At 43.5% G+C, this 22,003-nt stretch overlaps 1 protein-coding gene across 7 annotated transcripts in view; it reads left to right on the top strand.

The window, feature by feature from the left end:
- akt3a (v-akt murine thymoma viral oncogene homolog 3a) overlaps positions 1–22,003 on the top strand; it is a 538,604-nt gene that overhangs the window by 354,935 nt on the left and 161,666 nt on the right. For all 7 annotated transcript variants that reach the window (XR_010976283.1, XM_068045398.1, XM_068045396.1 and 4 more), the window contains one exon: positions 63–210. Coding sequence is in view for 6 of the 7 variants with exons in the window: in XM_068045398.1 (XP_067901499.1) it covers positions 63–210 (148 nt within the window). In the remaining variant the exon portion in view is untranslated. The remainder of the gene's footprint in view (positions 1–62; positions 211–22,003) is intronic.

Below are 22,003 nucleotides of genomic sequence, written 5' to 3'. Positions count from 1 at the left end.
GATCGACCACTGAGTATGAATTTGCATTAATACCAAAGGCTGCTTTTGTTTTATATATTCAGGGAAGAATGGACAGAAGCTATCCAAGCAGTAGCAGATAGACTTCAAAGGCAAGAGGAAGATCGAATGAACTGCAGCTCCAGTCCCAATCTAGATATTACAGGGGAGGATGAAATGGACACCTCTCTTAGTCTTCCCAAACGCAGAGTGGTAAGAGCAATTACTGCTGCTCATAAAATAAGTAAGCTGTATCACTGGTGTAACATTTAAGTCTTGCAGTAATTTTACCAAGACAACTTTCATTTATATAGCACCATATGCAGAAAGAAATCTGTGAGCACTTCACTATAAGGATGAAAGAGACACTCTGGACAGTTGCCTTTGTGGAAGGGAAGGAGAATGGAGAGGCTGTGATGGGACCATGATATTATGTGACATGTAGCTAACAACTGAAAAATAACAGCTGAGCTGGCCTTTCAGTTGAAAATATTTAAAGTAGTAAGTTACTTTTTATGGGCTGAGATATGATTTTTGGAAATCAATTTTAATCCTAAATCATTATTCTGTAAAATACTTTCTGCTGAAGTCCAGATAGTCTACACTTTTCTCTTTTTAGTAGATTATTTAATCTTCTATTATACTGATAATGTCTTTGAAATATTCCTGGAGGTTCTTGGATGGGTTGCAACAGATTACAAGGCTGTAATCTAATTAGAAGATTTAGATAATATAAATTGCAAGAGTAAAGTTGGCCATGATCTGCTAGATGTCCAGTATTTTTTAATATTTATACTATAGATGCCATTAATTAGATGAATGCAGCAGGACCTCAGAATATTATGTTATTTTAGATCACTGATCCCTATCTTATAGATTAAAACTTCCCTTTCACTTAGTTCTTGAGAGTCATGTAACGTTTTTTCCATTCTATTTTTCTGTCACGCTTTTCATTTACACTGATCTGTGATTTAGTTCTGCGAGCTAAGTCTGTAAGTTGGTGCTCTGGTGGAATCTAATTCATTATGATTGGCTGAGTGGATAATGTGATCCACCAGCTTTGATCCTTTCAGTTCCTTGCGACCAGTATGCTTAACTGCAGCAACAGCTCTCTGTCGGTACATTTCCCAGCATTGGTATCTTCCTGTCGTTTTTTATGGCTGCATTTGTTGACAACGTAACCACTAGATGGCGCACTACTCACACATGCGCAAATGCAGTATCGTTGACTGAAATATCACTGTCAGCGACATCTCAGGCAGCTGCCTGTAATAAAGATAGCGCTGCTCAATCTTGCACAGAAAAGCAAATAAACTCTGCATTGCCCATTAAAGTCACTCGAAAAAGTGCAAATGCCCCACCCTCCCAATGGCCGCTTCTATCTCCGCTCGCTCCTTCCTGCCAAGCTGCTTGTTGCTTCAATTGCTGCTTTTTGTTCCCGCTCTCCCCCACCCAATCGCTCGCCTCTTCAATCACCGCTCCTCCTCACGCTCCCTCCTGTCCAACTGCTCGCCGTTTGAATCACCACTTCTCGTCCCCACGCATCCCTTCCCTCCAACTGCTCACCTCTTCAATCACCACTCCTCCCCCTTCCCTCCCGCCCTACAGCTCACCGTTTGAATCACCAATTCTTGTCCTCCCTTCCTGCCACCCAACCGCTCGCTGCTTTAATCGCCGCTCCCTCCCACCCAACCGCTCGCTACTTCAATCGCCGCTCCCTCCCGCCCAACCGCTCGCTACTTCAATCGCCGCTCCCTCCCGCCCAACCGCTCGCTACTTCAATCGCCGCTCCCTCCCGCCCAACCGCTCGCTACTTCAATCGCCGCTCCCTCCCGCACAACCGCTCACTACTTCAATCGCCGCTCCCTCCCGCCCAACCGCTCGCTACTTCAATCGCCGCTCCCTCCCGCCCAACCGCTCGCTACTTCAATCGCCGCTCCCTCCCGCCCAACCGCTCGCTACTTCAATCGCCGCTCCCTCCCGCCCAACCGCTCGCTACTTCAATCGCCGCTCCCTCCCGCCCAACCGCTCGCTACTTCAATCGCCGCTCCCTCCCGCACAACCGCTCGCTACTTCAATCGCCGCTCCCTCCCGCACAACCGCTCACTACTTCAATCACTGCTCCCTCCCGCCCAACCGCTCGTAGCTTTAAGCGCCGCTCCCTCCCGCCCAACCGCTCGCTACTTCAATCGCCGATTCTCCTCCCGGAACCCTCCCGCCCAACCGCTCGCTACTTTAATAGCCGCTTCCTCCCGCCCAACCGCTCGCTACTTCAATCGCCGATTCTCCTCCCGGAACCCTCCCGCCCAACCGCTTGCTACTTCAGTCGCCGCTCGCTACTTTAATCGCCGCTTCTCCTCCCGGAACCCTCCCGCCCAACCGCTCGCTACATTAGTTGCCGCTCCCTCCCGCCCAACCGCTTGCTACTTCAATCGCCGCTTCTCCTCCCGGAACCCTCCCGCCCAACCGTTCGCTAATTTAATCGCTGCTGCCTCCCGCCCAACTGCTCGCTACTTTAATCGCCGCTCCTTCCCGCCCAACCGCTCGCTACTTCAATCGCTGCTCCTTCCCGCCCAACCGCTCGCTACTTCAATCGCTGCTCCTTCCCGCCCAACTGCTCGCTACTTCAATCGCTGCTCCTTCCCGCCTAACTGCTCGTTACTTCAATCGCTGCTCCTTCCCGCCCAACTGCTCGTTACTTCAATCGCTGCTCCTTCCGCCCAACCGCTCGCTACTTCAATCGCTGCTCCTTCCGCCCAACTGCTCGTTACTTCAATCGCTGCTCCTTCCCGCCCAACTGCTCGCTACTTCAATCGCTGCTCCTTCCCGCCCAACTGCTCGTTACTTCAGTCGCTGCTCCTTCCCGCCCAACTGCTCGCTACTTCAATCGCTGCTCCTTCCCGCCCAACTGCTCGTTACTTCAATCGCTGCTCCTTCCGCCCAACTGCCCGTTACTTCAATCGCCGCTTCTCCTCCCTGCACCTTCCCGCCTAACCACTCGCAGCCTCAATCGCCACTCCCTCCCGCACAACCACTCGCAGCTTCAATTGCAATTTCTCCTACCTACTCCCTCCTATCCACTGTTCACCATTTCAATCTTCGCGGCTCTTCCCTGTTGCTTCCTGGCCAACTGCTCGCCGCTTTCCCTCTCCTCCCCCGCTTGCCACTCATTCCTTCTCCCCCACCGCACCGCAGCTCGTTCCTCCTCCCACTCCCATCCCTTGTCCCCCCGCCTTGTTGCCCCAGCCACTCATTCCTCACTGCTCTTTGCCCCTGGTCAGTCAGTCGGTCGCTTGCTCGCTCACTCTCAACGCACCGTAACGTCAATTCTGAGGTCAATGTACACATGCACGAGTTGATCCTGGCAAATTTGCAGATGCGCCCATGTGACGGAGGGCACGGAGCTTGCGCATGCAATGGCTGCATTGGCAAGAGACATGCTTTTTTAAAAATCCACATTATCTTTTTTTTTTAACTCTTTTTCCAAGGCCTGTTGCCTGCTTTGTGTTTTCCAAATACTTTTTTCCCCAATATCCTTGGTGTACGTTTTTTTATTTTTCTGCTCTCCTTTTAAAAACCTAATGCATCGTGCTTCTCATATACTCCTATTGTTTTTTTTCTTTCTCAGCTCTACTTTCATTACCTTCATTGCAGTATGTTTTATGTTTTCTCCAAGCTTTTTTATTGACAGCTGTTCACCACTATCCCAAGTTTTGGGTCCCACTCTGTTTCTTTTGGAATTCCTTTTCCCTGTCATTTTTTTTCAATTCCTATTCCTTACTGTCCCTTTTTATCCCTGCAGCCACGCACCCAAAATCTCCAGGGTTACAGGGTATCTCCTCACTATTACATCCTCTACCTCTGCAACTACCAACCATTTTTCCTTCCCATTTCACTACTTTCCTCAAGTACCAACTGCCCTTTACAAAGATAGCTAATGGATTCCTTACCAATGCTCACTTAATTACTTCAATAGCCCTTTGAAAACCTTACACATCAAATAACCTTCTCTCAACTGTCATAATTAATGCCTCATCACATCCACTTCCACTTGCTTATAACTTAACCCGCTGACCTGTTGTGAACAATCACAGAATTGTTACAGTGTAGAAGGAGGCCATTCTGCCCATCATGTCCACACCGGCTCTCTGAAAGAGTAACTCCCTCAGTTCCATTCCCCTGCCTTCTCCCCGTAATCTTGCAATTCTTCCCTTTCATATAACTGTCTAATTCCCTTTTGAATGCTTCAATTGAACCTGCCTCCACCACGTTCTCAGGCAGAGCATTTCAGATCTTAAATGCTCGCTGTGTGAAAAAGATTTTCCTCATGTCACTTTTGCTTCTCTTACCAAATACTTTAAATCTGCGCCCTCTCGTTCTCGATCCTTTCACAAGTTGGAGCGTTTTCTCTCTATCTACTCTCTCCAGACCCCTCGTGATTTTGAATATCTCTGTCAAATCACCTCTCAGCCTTCTCTTCTCCAAGGAAAACAGTCCTAACTTCTCCAATCTGTCTTCATAACTGAAATTCCTCATTCTTGGAGCCATTCTCATGAATCTTTTCTGTACTCTCTCCAGTGCCCTCATGTCTTTTCTTAAGTGCGGCACCCGGAATTTTATTTTATTTTTATTTATTTTATTTAGAGATAGAGCACTGAAACAGGCCCTTCGGCCCACCGAGTCTGTGCCGACAAACAACCACCCATTTATACTAACCTTACAGTAATCCCATATTCACTACCACCTACCTACACTAGGGGCAATTTACAATGGCCAATTTACCTATCGCCTGCAAGTCTTTGGCTGTGGGAGGAAACCGGAGCACCCGGCGAAAACCCACACGGTCACAGGGAGAACTTGCAAACTCCGCACAGGCAGTACCCAGAATTGAACCCTGGTCCCTGGAGCTGTGATGCTGCGGGGATAACCACTGCGCCACTGGACGCAGTACCCCAGCTGAGGCCGAGCTAGTGTCTTAGACAAGTTCAACATAATTTCCTTGTACTCTATTCCCCTATTAATAAAGCCCAGGATACTGTATGCTTTATTAACTGTGCTCTCAATCTGTCCTGCCACCTTTAGTGACTTATGCATATATACACCTATGTCCCTCTGCTCCTGCACCCCCTTTAGAATTGTACCCTTTAGAATTGTACCCTTTATATTGTCTCTCCATGTTCTTCCTACCAAAATGAATCACTTCACATTTCTCTGCATTGAAATTCTACACATTCCTCCTCACAGTTCACAATGCTTCCAAGTTTTGTATCATCTGCAAACTTTGAAATTGTGCCCTGTACACCTAGGTTATTAACATATATCAGGAAAAGTGCGAGTCCCAACACTGATCCCTGGGGAACTCCACTACAAACCTTCCTCCAGCCCGAAAAACATCCATTAACCACTACTCTTTGATCCTGTCACTCAGCCAATTTCCTATCCTTGTTGCTACCGTCCCTTTTATTCCGTGAGCTACAAGTTTGTTCACGTCTGTTGTGTGGCACTGTATCAAATGCCTTTTGAAAGTCCATGTACACCACATCAACAGCATTGCCCTCTCTGTTACCTCCTCAAAAAAACTCCAGCAAGTTAGTTAAACATGATTTTCCCTTAAGAAATCCATGCTGGCTTTCCTTAATTAACTCACATTTGTCCATGCCATAGAAGATCAACTAACTTAATACAAAATGTAATGCTTCAAGGCACAATGTTGGGGTTTTATTTTACCGTTAAAACTTTCATGCAACATGTGGGTTTTAAAATCTGATCAGTTACAAACATGCACTAACTGAACTATGGCAGGAGTTTAACCAGTGACACCATTTGAAAATCCCTTGCTGCTATCTGCAAGAAATACTCTTTGTTATCTGTAGCAAAAAGTGACTGCAGGCAAAAATACATATTTTAGCATCATTTGCAAACTAATCTATGGTTTAAATCTAACATGATGTACGCGTGAGATGGACAATCCGAATAGCTCTCCTGTGCATGATACTATCAGGCACAATAGTGAAATATGGATTTATTACATGATTTATTTTCTTCCTTTGCTTCCCAATCATCAATTCTTTAGGATTGTTATTAATTACGAAGGAATGTTATTTCAATAACCCCACTCTATTTGCATCTCCCAAATAAAAACCTGCAGTAACTATGTTCTGATAATGGCATGGCAATGCTGCTTTACACTAACCTACAACAGAAAGAATTATACATTTTAAACAGCACTAATCAGCTAGAAAAAAACTATATATTTAAACAGGGGAGAGCGGGCCCATACAGTCATAGAGTTATACAGCACAGAAACAGGCCCTTCAGCCCATTGTGTCCGTGCCGACCATCAAGAACCTATCTAATCTAATCCCATTTTCCAGCACTTGGCCCATAGCCTTGTATGCTATGGCCTTTCAAGTGCTCATCTAAATACTACTTAAATGTCGTGAGGGTTCCTGCCTCTACCACCTCTTCAGGCAGTGTGTTCCAGATTCCAACTCTCTGGATGAAAAAATATTTCCTCAAATCCCCTCTAAACCTCCTGCCTCTTACCTTGAATCTATGCCCCCTGGTTATTGACCCCTCCACTAAGGGAAAAAGTTTCTTCCTATCTACCCCCTCATAATTTTGCATACCTCAATCAGGTCTCCCCTCAGCCTCCTCTGCTCTAAGGAAAACAATCCCAGCCTATCCAGCCTCTCTTCATAGCTGAAATGCTCCAGCCCAGCCAACATACTGGTGAATCTCCTCTGCACCCTCTTCAGTGCAATCACATCCTTCCTGTAGTGTGGCGACCGGAACTGTACACAATACTCCAGCTGTGGCCTAACTAGCGTTTTATGCAGATCAGTTTCTTTTTAACTTCCCATTTTTCTCATACCCCATCATTAAAAAATACTTTATCCAGGAGCTGACAAAACTTTTCCTAACTAAAGTAAGTGCAGTGACAACTGGAACATGAGACACGATTGTTAGCAATGGCTCCCATCAATTGATTTGTACAAGACCTGAAGAAAATCGAGCTTTTCTGAAAAAAAAATCTGCACTAAATTACTATCATCAAAAAGGGGTCTCGTGAAGTTACTGCTATGCATTTTAGGATGACGGTACTTCAATATTGCAATTTACATTAAATTTATTGCTTGAAAAGGAAGTCACAGTAACATGTTCAGTAATTTAACCCAAGTTCAGTATTACTAATTTGTTTTCTGACGTTTTTATATGCATAGTACTTTGACTCATGGGTCACTCAGGTGATCATTGTCTTAAATTGGGTCTTACAGAAGCTGAGCATAAGGACAAAAGCGAGCTCGCAATCAATCATCTTTCTCCCTCCCTCATTAAATAACATTGGCTGCCAGTTGATTTAGAAATGGAAAGAGTAGCATGGTGTGATGATCTAATGAGACCAGGAACTTTAGAACATACTTCTCATCAGAAATGATTCTTGGAATTATGGAAGCAAATCAGATACTTTAAAACATTTTTAAAAATGTATGCATGCCGGCACATAAAAACACGTGCGGGTGCACACACGCACACACCGCCATCCAAAATTAAAAACACAAGATTCTGCAAAAGGCTTGCTTTTAAGTTATATTTCTATTGAGAGGTTTTTGAAATATTTTAAAACTAGTGCATGCTGGTTGGACTACTGGTTAGGTAATCTCAGCTGAAAGACAAGAGATGGTACAATTAGACTCTAACCCTGGCCTAGGGATGAGAAAAATTGACTGGACCCTGATGACTATCCAGCAACTTCTGGAAGATGAACATCATGTGATAATTGATAATTTGATCATATTTACAATCAAGCTCTATCAAGGTTGGAAAGAGAAAATTGGCCAATTATTAGGAGGTATCAGAAAGCAGCTACCAAAAGAGTCGCTGTTTTGTGGGAGAGGAGATGGGAAAAGTTAGAGGTACTGCTTCACTATAATGGAAGTTTCAACTATTTTTCACTCAGTTTCAGTATTGATGATGCCTTTTATAAAACATTGTTTACCACAGGGAGGTGTGGAGTAAGGAAACAAAACATATATAACACATTTCATTATGCTAACCTACCCCATTTAATCAAAATGTTCTCTACCACAGTCTACCGCAAACCTACCTTCAGTGGTCAATACACGTGTTGGGATTCTTACAGTTCCATGCGCTGTAAGATTGGCTTTATAGGCAACCTCGTAAATAGGGCCCAAGCCATTTGCTCACCATGCAGGCTTGATGCTGAAATAGGGTAAATCAAAGATATCCAGCATGACTATGGCTACCCTGATCAGATCATTTCTCGCTGTATATCGCACAAACTTATGAATGGACCTAAGGCCGTCTTTTTCGGTCCTGAAAAGTGTCAAGCGTACCTCAAATTACCCTGGAAGAGTAATGTATCCTGAAACTTTGAGCAACAGGTAAAGCTAGCTGTTTCACGCTGCTACTATAGGCTGTACGTCCCAAAGACTGGATCCTATCAAACAACATATCCCTTCTGCTGTTCGCAACAGGCAAGGTACAGGCAGTACCCGAACAGCAAAACTCAAAACACAGTGTCCAACATTAGGTGTGATTCTGCGATTGGATAACATTTGCTAAATAATCAACTGTTTGCTAAGAATTTAACCAATTTAGGATTGTCAGTAGGGCTCGCAGTGTGGCGCATTTGCGCATACTGGAAGCTACATATATTAATACACAGAGCCCTGCTCTATGCAGACAGAAAGAATATGTGCAAACATTGCGCCTGTTTCAGCTGAACAAAGTAAATGACAGCTGTTCGCTGGTTCATTCCTCAGGGCAATGCCATGACCAATCAAGAGTCAAGCTACCTGGTTTAAATTTCAAACCAAGCTTGGCAGTTAACTGTCAGTCACCATAAACTGGTGCATTCTCCATGGCAACGCCTCTACCAATCAGAGTTCACTTGCCAACCAATCAGCACTCTCTTCTCATGCAGTATAATTTGTTGTTTTCCCTTACATTGGTTATTCTTGCGGATGTCCTGATGAGTGCAAGATGAAAAGCTTCAACAGCATGTCTCTATTTTCAGCAATACTCAAGTTCTGTACGACTAAACGACTAGTCAAAAATCTTGCAAATTTTCTTCCTTCCCTCTCCCAAGATAAAATGAGCAAAATTCTAGAATGCATATCATGCCTATTTAAGTTTGCATTCTGCATTATACACGCTAGGCCATTTGCCACCTTTTGCAAGAAACCTTCACAGTTCCAGCATTTGATAAGCCCAGGTTCCACACAGCAGTCAGTGATTTTTATCTGTACTTAACCCCTTAAATTTCAAACACATTTCTAACCAGATGTACAACTGTTCTTTTTTTTAAATGGGTTAATTGACTCAGCATTAACAGGCTTATTGGGAAATCTATGCAGTTGAGCTTTGTTAATTTCATAAGTTAAATATTCCCTCCAGTTCTGCACTTCCAGTACAAGCTAAATGAGCTGCTTGTATCCATTCCTTTCAGCCTTTGTTATGACTGAGGCAGGAGGAGTGCATTGTTAATTCAGTCCCACTTCTCCACAGGTCACAACATATCAATAAATTTTCCCACTTACCGAAACAGTCAATTAGATACTCTACTTGTCCCTAGAATAAAGCACACCAACCAGGTTTCTTCAATAAACAACAAAATTATCCATTTATTTAAGACCAAGTCTTAACCAATAATGAAGTAAATATATATGTGAATTGAAATATTAAAGCCCCTCATTTTTATCCTAGCCCAAGCACACTCACATACATATCTGGTTAACTGGGGGGGAAAAAAATGGGATTTTTGTTTCCAGCCGTTACAAAGAAATAGAAAGAATAAAAAAAACTTATACTGAAGAGAAGAAATGGAAGTCCCTTGTTTTGGTGAGGTGTCCCAAAGTCAAGTAGGTGGCTGCCACTAGGAATCTTTCCAGCAGATGTTTATGAATAGTCTATTGGGTAGGTGTTCAAAGAAATTCAACTATAGACGGCTTCACATAGGTCTTACAACAGGTTTGCAGCAACAAAGGTTTCATTTCTCACACATTTTATGCACAGTTCTTTTAAAGATGCAAGGTTTCTGCAAACATTCTGGATTTCTTCAAAATACAGGAGGTAACAGTACAACTTCATACAGGATTTTTCTTTTCCAGAGCAGGGATTCTTCAAAGAGAGGTAACAGTTGTCTAGATTTTCTTCTAATCTCCTGCCAGGTCCATAAACAAACTCCAACTGCCTCTTTTTATCCAAAACCCAGCTGGCTTTTAACAGTTCAAATTGAAACCAGCTTTTTCCAGCCAAGTCCTATGTTCGTAAATCCTGTCTTGTCACAACACCCCCTGCTATGTTTACTTGAAATCATATGCCTTCCAGTAGAAACTTGTTTTGTTTACTGGTCAACCTTTTGTTGACCTTCCTTTGAAAAAAAAACTGACATAGTTCAGCAATCTCCAGATGATTCAATATCCATGAAACCCTTTTTAGTTTTTAAAATATAGATTCTCAAATTTTAACCAAAAATGGAAACCCTGTAACACCTTCTAAAAGAGATAGGCTGAGATTTTATGTGGCCTCCTGAGGCAGGGGGATGGCACGTCGTATTGTGAAGGGGGGGGTGGGCGGGGGTCCATCGCCAAGTGATCTTTCCGGGGCGGGATAGGCCAACGACTGCCTTCCCTTAACTTTCAAACTAATTTCTAAACTGATATACAACTTTCTTTAAAAATGGGTTAATTGACTCAGCATTAACTTGGAGAGAGTTAACTTGGAGAGAGAGACTGTGAGGTTCTTGAGCAAATTGTCAGAGGGAGTGACAAGGTATTGGAGGTTTTGGAAGGCTTAAAAGTGGACAAATCTCCAGGTCCGGACAATTTGTGTCGCAGGATGCTGTGGGAGGCGAGGGTGGAGATTGCAGGTGCTCTGACCCTAATTTTTAATTCCTCTCTGTGGCCACGGGGAAGGTGCCAGAGGACTGGAGAACAGCTAATGTGGTCCCACTATTTAAGAAAGGTTGTAGAAATAAGCCAGGGAACCACAGACCAGTGAGCCTCATGTCAGTGGTAGGGAAACTATTGGAGAAAATTCTGAAGGAGAGAATCTATCTCCACTTGGAGAGGCAAAATTTGATTAGGAATAGTCAGCATGGCTTTGTCAGAGGGAGGTCATGCCTAACAAATTTGATTGAATTTTTTGAGCATGTGACCAGGTGTGTAGATGAGGGTAGTGCAGTTGATGTAGTTTACATGGATTTCAGCAAAGCCTTTGACAAGGTCCCACATGGGAGACTTATCAAGAAAGCAAATGCACTTGGGATACAAGGTAACTTGATAAGGTGGGTTCAAAATTGGCTTAGCTGTAGGAGACAGTGATGACAGACGGCTGTTTTAGTGACTGGAAGCCAGTGTCCAGTGGCGTACCACAGGGATCTGTGCTGGGTCCCCTATTGTTTGTCATTTATATAAACGACATAGATGACTATGTGGGGGGGTAGGATCAGTAGGTTTGTGGATGACACAAAGATTGGCCGAGTGGTTAACAGTGAGGTTGAGTGTCTTGGGTTACAGGAAGATATAGACGGGATGGTCAAATGGGCAGAAAAGTGGCAGATGGAATTTAACCCTGAAAAGTGTGAGGCGATACACTTTGGAAGGAGTAATGTGACACGGAAGTATTCAATGAATGTCCTGACACTGGGAAGTTCTGAGGAACAAAGGGACCTTGGCGTTTTTGTCCATAGATCTCTGAAGGCAGAAGGGCAGGTTAATAGGGTGGTGAAAAAGGCATATGGGACACTTGCCTTTATCAATCGAGGCATAGATTACAAAAGCAGGGAGGTCATATTGGAGTTGTACAGAACTTTGGTAAGGCCACAGCTGGAGTACTGTGTGCAATTCTGGTCGCCACATTATAGGAAGGATGTGATTGCATTGGCGGGGGTGCAGAGGCGTTTCACCAGGATGTTGCCTGGGATGGAACATTTAAGCTATGACGAGAGGTTGGATAGGCTTGGGTTGTTTTCGCTGGAGCGGAGAAGACTGAGGGGTGACCTGATCGAGGTGTACAAGATTATGAGGGGCATGGACAGGGTGGATAGAGAGCAGCTGTTCCCCTTAGTTGCAGGGTCAATTACGAGGGGTCACAAGTTTAAGGTGAGGGGCAGGAGATTTAAGGGGGACTTGAGGAAGAACTTTTTTACCCAGAGGGTGGTGACGGTCTGGAATGCCCTGCCTGGGAGGGTGGTAGATGCAGGTTGCCTCACATCCTTTAAAAAGTACCTGGATGAGCACTTGGCACATCATAACATTCAAGGCTATGGGCCAAGTGCTGGCAAATGGGATTAGGTAGACAGGTCAGGTGTTTTAATGCATCGATGCAGACTCGATGGGCTGAAGGGCCTCTTCTGCACTGTATTATTCTGTGATTCTGTGGTTTATTGGGAAATCTATGTCGTTGTGCTTTGTTAATTTCATAAGTTCAATATTCCCTCCTTTCTTTTTTTCTTTTGGGCCTCCTTATCTCGAGAGACAATGGATAACGCACCTGGAGGTGGTCAGTGGTTTGTGAAGCAGCGCCTGGAGTGGCTATAAAGGCCACTTCTAGAGTGACAGGCTCTTCCACAGGTGCTGCAGAGAAATTTGTTTGTCGGGGCTGTTACACAGTTGGCTCTCCCCTTGCGCTTCAGTCTTTTTTCCTGCCAACTACTAAGTCTCTTCGACTCGCCACATTTTAGCCCCGTCTTTATGGCTGCCCGCCAGCTCTGGCGAACGCTGGCAACTGACTCCCGCGACTTGTGATCAGTGTCACAGGATTTCATGTCGCGTTTGCAGACATCTTTAAAGCAGAGACGTGGACGGCCGGTGGGTCTGATACCAGTGGCGAGCTCGCTGTACAATGTGTCTTTGGGGATCCTGCCATCTTCCATGCGGCTCACATGGCCAAGCCATCTCAAGCGCCGCTGACTCAGTACTGTGTATAAGCTGGGGATGTTGGCCGCCTCGAGGACTTCTGTGTTGGAGATACGGTCCTGCCACCTGATGCCAAGTATTCTCCGGAGGCAGCGAAGATGGAATGAATTGAGATGTCGCTCTTGGCTGGCATACGATGTCCAGGCCTCGCTGCCATAGAGCAAGGTACTGAGGACACAGGCCTGATACACTCGGACTTTTGTGTTCTGTGTCAGTGCGCCATTTTCCCACACTCTCTTGGCCAGTCTGGACATAGCAGTGGAAGCCTTACCCATGCGCTTGTTGATTTCTCCATCTTCCCTCCAGTTCTGCACTTTCAGTACAAGCTAAATGAGCTGCTTGTGCCGAGAGTATCCATTCCTTTCAGCCTTCAAAAAGAGATTGACTGGGATTTTATGTGGCCCCCAAGGCAGTGGCACGGATATTGAGGCAGGGGGCCCATCGCTAAGTGATCTTTCCAGGGGTGGGATAGGCCTTCCTGCCCAGAGACCAATTGAGGCCCTTAAATGGCCTATTAACATCAATTAAGGGCCTCTTCCCACTGCCGCTGGGATCTGGCCAGCGACGTGGCAGGCCTCTGCCATGAGGAGGATGCCTTGTAATATGAGGTGCCTTTCCTGAGAGAATGGGGGGGTGTCCCTCCTCCGTGGGCAATCTGTGACCCACAGAGAACCCCTTCCGAGAACCAGTTTACACCCCCGCCCCGCCGACCCCCTCCTGCCCGGACTGCATGACCGGCCCCCCCCACCCCCCCCCCCCCCCCTTGCTGGGGCCATTGGCACTGGCCCCGGCAACCTCACCTCACATACCTGAGGTTGAGTTGCAGCGCTGGGCTTGGGTCCGAGGCCTCTGCAGTACCGATAGTGGCCACCGCTCCTGGTGGCAGTGCTGATACTGCTGAGCTGCCAGCCCTCTGGTTGGCAGCTTTTGGAGGCGGGATCCCCGTCTTCAAAGGGACGTGGATCCTGGCGCTGGGATAGTTAGCCTTGAAAACACCAGAGAATTGGTCCAGAGGGACACGAAAAGACAGGGGCAAGCTTTCCACTGCCTTTTTGGCCTGGTATCAGAACCCCATCTCCAACACAAAATTCAGCCCATCATGTCTACTCGCTTTCTTTTATCTAATGAAAACAAATTCAGGTTTGTGAGTCTCTCTTCATAACTATGAGCCCTTAGTGCTTGAATGTTCCTCATGACTTTTCTGTTAACCCTCTTCTGTGTCTGTTCTGTTGAAGGCTAGGTACCCCAGTTTCTCACAGTATACCAAATGTGTCTTCACCAATGATCGGTGTAAGGACAAGGTAGTTTGTTTCAACTTCAAGTTGAATGCTGTTTAACCTCAGTACATGAAATGCTTTGTGGGTAACAGCTTTGCAGTGATCATGTACTGTTGCTGGATTACAAAGAACAGTACAGCACAGGAACAGGCCATTCGGCCCTCCAAGCCTGCACCGATCTTGATGCCTGTCTAAACTAAAACCTTCTGCACTTCCGGGGACCATATCCCTCTATTCCCATTCTATTCATTTAAAATTAATAATCATTTTTCTCCAACCTTCGATAATGGACATTTCAAAACAAGAGATTGGCTGGGATTTTATGTGTACCCCTGGGGGGGGAGCGTGGCACGGCGTCTTGCGATGGGGGGGCGTGGGGCCCATCGCCAAGCGATCTTTCCGGGGGTGGCATAGGCCAATGACCACCTTCCTGCACAAATGCTAATTGAGGCCCTTAAGTGATCTATTAACATCAGTTAATTAATGTCCATTGATTGTGAACAGAATTTATTTCCTCTTCCAGCATGCACATCTTTACATTTTTCAACATCTGTCTGTCATTTCTTATCTGATCAACTTAATTACTCCAGATTTCTTAATATTCTATCAGTCTGTTCACCAGCAGCAAATTGTATAACTTGTATGACTTATGCATGTTGTAACCAGTAGGGGACCGAGAACAAAACCATGCAGAATGCTGTTCCCTTACCAAAGCTATTTATAATCACCATACTAGGTCATTTTGCAATCTTGCTCTATCATTTGCTGTTTCTGTGAACCTCATTTTTTCTTGACCATATATATCAGGCCTGTGACTGCCCTTTGGAAGAGCAATTCCATTGGTTTTGCTCCCTGACTCTTTTCCCATATCCCTGCATTTTTTTCCTCCAAGTACTTATCCAATTACCTTTTGAAAGCTGCTGTTGACTCTGTTTCCACCATCCAATCAGGCAGTGCATTCCAAATCCTAACCGCTCGTTGCATAGCCACTGTTGCCTAGCCACTGACTCCATCCCTCTCCCTGGAAAGTTGGAAGTTGTTTGTTCATTTAAAATTTTATCCCCTTAGATCTAATGAATTACTCTCATTGTTTATATATTTATTTACTGTTGCCTCTTGGTTAAATTACTTAGCACTTTCTTTCCCCTCTGCACCGAATTCCTACTCTCACCAGATTCCTGTCATCACTCTGTTTAGCAAGCCACTCCGCTTAGCAGATTCACCCAACTTCCACCAGGTTCTGTGCTTAGAGCTTAATATATTCCTACAAAATCGTCCTTAAGGTGAAAATGGTGCACTATAATTTGAGAGTTAGAGGAAAAAGCAAGAAAATAACTTTAAAAGCATATTACAAGATCTTTCTTACATTTGTCATCTTGAGTGTAAAATAAAAACTCACTCACAAACTAAAACAAAATGACTTCACGGAAGTAAGTTAAAGATATTTGAAGAGTAGCCATTTCACGATTAAACTGAGAAAATATATTTTTGTGAAACCAATGCTAAATTGCTTAACATGAAGTTCATGTACATTACTGAACCAAAATGATAAGGATGTATCAAGCTTGGTTGCTAAAGAATTTTCCTTAAATCTCTTTTGTTAGTGCATCTCACTTGTCTCTCTGAGGTGACATGTTTTTCTTTTATTCTATTGATCAACTCTGATTAAGAGTGATGATGCAATCTGTTGGGTATAATTAGTTGCCTATTCTAAATGGTTTGCAGGTAGCTTCAGGCAGCTGTTAAGCTACCTTGTGTGTTGTCTGGGGAAGCTCTGTCATTGCTTTGACATCTGAAGTGACAAAAAGTAGTGTGTAAATTGCTTTGGCACAATATTGTCCAGTACCTAGTCTCCACTGCAAATTGTTTTGGCACTGCTTTGGTTTGGACCTACTGTCAGCTGCTAAGTGAAGCAAACAGTCCTGCTTTCCTGTCAGAGCTGTTAGCACTATTGCTACATTTACCCTGATCATGTGACTTGACCAGAGGCTGAATGGAAGTTAATGGCATAATTAGTCACTATAGAGGGACTGAAATGATTTTGAACATGAGATAATTTCAAAATGATTAACTAAAAAAGTTGGAAAGAACTGATGCTTGAAGAAATTTCAACCATGTTACAAATGATAAACATTTGCTTTTATCTGGTTAAAATAATACAACTTTTACCCTTTGTTTCCCCACGTAGTGATATAATTTGGAATTAGAAAGTTAGGCAATGCTATAATAAACTTTTTATCAATCCAGCACCAATATAATTACCAAATCTAACTTCAAAAATGCAGTGTCATTTTTTATTCAGGCTTATTAAGTGTGATGTTGTCATCAGACAAATTGGGGGTTTCTTTGAAAATTGACTGGGCCTGAATTTCTGTCCAGTATATGTATATATTACAAATGTTGGTTAATTTGCTATCAAATTATTTTAGGTTTTCTTGACCTAATTTCAGGAGACCAGGATGTCGAAGCAGTTTGGGTAGAGATGAGAAATCATAAAGGCAAGAAGTCACTTGTAGGAGTGGTATACAGGCCACCTAACATTAACCACACTGTAGGATGGGGTATAAAGGAAAAAATAATGGCAGCTTGTCAGAAAGGTACAGTGTTAATTATGGGGGATTTTAACCTACATATAGACTGGAAAAATCAGATGGGCAGAGGTAGCCTAGATGAGGAGTACATAGAATGTTTTTGGGATAATTTCTTGGAACAATATGTTCTGGAGCCAACCAGAGAGCAGGCTATACTAGACCTGGTATTGTGCAACAAGATAGGATTAATTAATGATCTCATAGTTAAGGCGCCCCTAGGTAGCAGCAATCATAATATGATTGAATTTTACATTCAGTTTGAGGGAGAGAAGAGTTGGGTCCAAGACTAGTATTTTACACTTAAATAAGGGTAATTATGAGGGCATGAAAGCAAAGCCAGCTAAAGTGAACTGGCAGATCAGGTTAAGGGATAGGCCAACAGAAATGGCAGACATTTAAGGGGATATTTCAGAATACACAGTATAGATACATTTCAACGAGAAAGAAAAATTCCAAGGGTGGAACCCGCCATCCGTGGTTAACTAAAACAGTTAAAGATGGTATCAAACTTAAAGAAAAAGCCTATAATTGCGCAAAGATGGGAGGCAGGTCAGAAGATTGGACAGAATATCAAAAACAGCAAAGAATGACTAAAAGATTGATAAGGAAGGTAAAATTAGAGTATAAGAGAAAGCTAGCTAGAAATATAAAGACAGATAGTAAGAGTTTCTGTTCATATTTTAAAAATAAAAGAGTTAAAGTGAGCGTGGTCCTGTAGAAAGTGAGTCTGCGGAATTAATAATGGATAATAAGAAGATGGCAGATGAATTGAACAGATATTTTGCATCGGTCTTCACTACTGAGGATACAAGTAACATCCCAGTATTAGCTGTAAGTCAGGAAATGGAAGGGAGGGAGGAACTCAAGAAAATTACAATCACCAGGGGAGTGGTACTAAACAAATTGTTGGAGCTGCAGGCTGACAAGTCCGCAGGTCCTGATGGACTTCATCCTAGGGTGTTAAAAGAAGTGGTTAGATTCGGGGAATGTTCCATTAAATTGGAAAATAGCCAGTGTAACTCCTTTAATCAAAAAGGGAGGGAGACAGAAAACAGGAAACTACAGGCCAATTAGCTTAACATCTGTCTTAGGAAAAATGTTAGAAGCTATTATTAAAGACGTTATAGCAGGGCATTTAGAAAAATTCAAGGTAATCAGGCAGAGTCAACATGGTTTTGTGAAAGGGAATTCATGTTTAAATAATTTATTGGAGTTCTTTGAGGGAATTACATGTGCTGTGGATAAAGGGGAACCGGTGAATGTATTGTACTTAGATTTCCAGAAGGTATTTGATAAGGTGCCACATCAAAGGTTATTGCAGAAAATAAAAGCTCATGTTGGAGGGGGTAACATATTGGCATGGATTGAAGATTGGCTAGCTAACAGGAAACAGAGAGTAGGCATAAATGGGTCATTTTCTGGTTGGCAAGTTGTAACGAGTGGTGTGCCACAGGGATCAGTGCCGAGGCCTCAACTTTTTTTTACAATTTACATACATGACTTAGATGAAGGGACCAAAGGTATGGTTACTACATTTGCTGATGACACAAAGATAGGTAGGAAAGTAAGTTGTGAAGAGGACATAAGGAGGCTACAAAGGGATATAGATAGGTTAAGTGAGTGGGCAAAGACCTGACAAATGGGGTATAATGTGGGAAAGTAGGAAATTGTCCACTTTGGCAGAAAGAATAAAAAAGAAGCATATTATCTAAATGGTGAGAGATTGCAGCGCTCTGAGATGCAGAGGGATCTGGGTGTCCTAGTGCATGAATCGCAAAAGGTTAGTCTGCAGATATAGCACTTAATTAGGAAAGCTAATAGAATGTTGTCTTTTATCACGAGGGGAATTGAATCCAAAAGTAGGGAGGTTATGCTTCAGCTATACAGGACATTGGTGAGACCGCATCTGGAGTACTGTGTACAGTACTGGTCTCCTTATTTAAGGAAGGATGTAACTGCGTTGGAGGCAGTACAGAGAAGGTTTACCAGACTAACACCTGTAATGGGCGGTCTGTCTTATGAGGAAAGATTGGACAGGCTAGGCTTGTATCCGCTAGAATTTAAAAGAGTAAGAGGCGACTTAATTGAAACATATAAGATCCTGAGGGGTCTTGACAGGGTGGATGTGGAAAGGATGTTTCCCCTTGTGGGAGAATCTAGAACTAGGGGTCACTGTTGAAAAATAAGGGGTTGTCCATTTAAGACAGAGATGAGGAGAAATTTTTTCTCTCAAAGGGTCGTAAGCCTTTGGAATTCTCTTCCTCAAAAGGCAGTGGAAGCAGAGTTTTTGAATATTTTTAAGGCAGAGGTAGATAGATTCTTGATAAGCAAGGGGGTGGAATTATTGGGGGTGGCAGAAATGTGGAGTAATCAGTTCAGCCATGAACTTATTGAATGGTGGAGCAGACCAAAGGGCCGAGTGGCCTACTCCTGCTCCTGATTCGTATGATATTTATTAAGTGACATATCAGTCTCTGGATCATCTAAGAACAAAAAGACTTAAAGGAGAAAACCTATTCAGTCTCTAAAATCTATTTCTGCAACTCAAACTTTATTCATAATGGTTTAACAATGTTTTGACAATTTCCAGCTACAGAATGTCCAGTAACTGGTTTATCTTTAAGATCACATTTACATGTCCTGTCATCCTTGGCATCACATCCCACAAAGCTTCTGCTCTAAATCTCAATTTGCATGTTTTCTTTTAACCTGCCCAAATGTTATATACATTTTCCATTGTTCATTTTGTAGCAGCAGCAGCTTCACACACAGAATTAGATTTTTTTTATTCCCTGTCTCTTACCTTCTCTGCAAGCAATTCCTCAGGAAAAAAACCTGTTCAATTATCTTTGACATGCTATACAGTAAGCAGTGCTGCTGAAAAATATCTGGCAGTTATTAGAGTCATAGATTCGTACAGCATAGAAACAGGCCCTTCGGCCCACCGCGTCAATGCCGACCATAATGCATGTCTATACTAATCTCACCTGCCTGCATTAATTCCATATCCCTCTATGCCTTGCTCATTCAAGTACCTGTCCAGATGCCTCTTAAATGTCGCTACTGTTCCTGCCTCCACCACCTTGTCAGGCAGCTCATTCCAGATACCCACTATTCTTTGTCCTGTATTTTGAGAGTGCTTCCATTTGGCATCAGCACTTCAGCATTCACCTATATCATAGAATCTTGCAGCACAAAAGGATGGCATTTAGCCCATTGTGCCTGTGTGACTCTTTGAAAGAGCTATGACATTAGTACCCCTCAACTGCTCCTTTCCCATAGCCCTGCAACTTTCTCCTCTTGCAAGTATTTATCGAATTCCCTTTTTGAGAGTTTTACGAGAGTGCTCCTTTGTAAAATATGTTTTTAAGGACTTATAGTTGAATTATGGACATTGACTCATCTGGAAGCTTGAAGAGATGCTGTAGAGGGTAGTGCAGTTGAATTAGCTAAAATTCTGTTTTTGAGGCAGCTTGAACTTGACAAAGAATAAGAAATAGAAATGAGAAAACTTGAGCAGGAAAAAGAATTGAAAAACTTGAGCTTGAAAAAGAATTGTCAATGAAAAAATTTGAACTAGAATTTCAAAGAGAAAGAAGGGAATTTGTAGTTAGAAAGCTGGAACTAAGACAACAAGGTGGCCATGATTTCAAGGAAAATTCGGGTGAGGAAAGATCTGATTCCAGACCAGGACCCAGTGGAGAGCTGTTTAAATTTGTACAAGCCTTCCCTGAGTTTGAGGAAAGGGACGTAGAGGCAATTTTCATTGCTTTTGAAAAGATAACCAAACAGATGAAGTGACCAAAGGAAAGCTGGACACTGCTTATGCAAAGTAGGTTGCAAGGTAGAGCTCATGAAGTTAATGCCATGCTTTCTGAGGAGGAATCTGCAGATTATGAGATGGTTAGAAAGGCCATTCTCGCTGCCTATGAGTTAGACCCTGAAGCTTATTGACAGAAATTCCGGAACCTCCGAGATTGTCTGGCAGACTAGTATAGAATTTGAGAGGGTAAAGCAAATTAATTTTGATCGTTGGATACAGGCACTAAAGATGGAAGCCACGTACGAGAACCTTGGGGAACTAATTCTCCTGGAAGAATTTAAAAATTCACCCCCTCCGTTAGTAAGAACCCATATAGAGAACCAGAAGGCTTCAACGGCCAGACAGGCAGCAGAAATTGCTGATGATTATGGGCTTGTGTATAAGCCCAAACCCTTTGTCCGTCACCCCCACAAACCCAAGAAGGGTAGAAGGTGGGAGGGTGAAAGGAAGGCATGTAGCCGGGGACAAGAAGGGATAGCTTGGAATCATCTCCTCAGGCCAGAAAGGAAGATGCTGAGGGTGGAAGTGAGGTCCGCAAGCCTAAGTGTTACCATTGTCACAAGATGGGACATCTTTATGCAGAATGCTGGAAGTTGCGGGGTAAACCCATGAGACTTATTGTGGTACACAAAGCCAATGCAGAGAAAGGGGCCCTGACCGAGAGTACAGCAGATCAGGCTATAGCTCTGACTGCAGCTGTGAGGCCAATTAAAAAAAGACAGTGAGTGTAGGGATTGTGAATATGATACCTGAGAGTTATAGGGAATTCTTGTCTAAAGGAAAAGTAACTGTATTCCTCAAGTGAGGCACGCAAACCTACAGTTATACTTAGGGATACATGAGCCACCCAAACTCTTTTGCTGGGGAAAGGCATAACATTTCCACCAGAGAGTACATTGAATGCTAAAGTTTCAGTGAATGGTATTGGCGGGGGTATATACCTGTAGCTTTGTATTGGGTGCGCCTAGAGTGTGACCTAATGTCTGGAACGGTAACTGTAGGAGTTGTCCATAGTTCGCCAGCAGACGGAGTTGACTTACTCTTGGGGAATGATTTGGCTGGGGCGAAAGTAGTAGTTTCTCCAGCAGTCACGGAAAAACCAAGTGAAGTTAAAGAAACAGAACAATTGCAGGAAAAGGCTCCAGGAATTTTTCCTTCATGTGTCATAACCTGAGCAATGGTTAAACAAGTTCCATTGTCAGGTAAAATTGGAACCACAGTCAGATAGACGAATATCTGAAACATTCTTTGGGGATTTGTATAATCTGGAGGAAATCTTTAACAAGTCTTCTCTGATCACGGCTCAGCAAGCTGATCCAGAGTTGAAGAAGGTAGCACAATCAGCTCTAACAGAAGCTTAAGCAAAAAGGA

The sequence above is a fragment of the Heterodontus francisci genome, chromosome 13 (genome assembly GCF_036365525.1).
Source record: "Heterodontus francisci isolate sHetFra1 chromosome 13, sHetFra1.hap1, whole genome shotgun sequence".
In the NCBI taxonomy this organism is placed as follows: Eukaryota; Metazoa; Chordata; class Chondrichthyes; order Heterodontiformes; family Heterodontidae; genus Heterodontus; species Heterodontus francisci.
The sequence above is the reverse complement of the archived record's forward strand: the minus strand, read 5'-3'. Positions and strand labels throughout refer to the sequence as shown.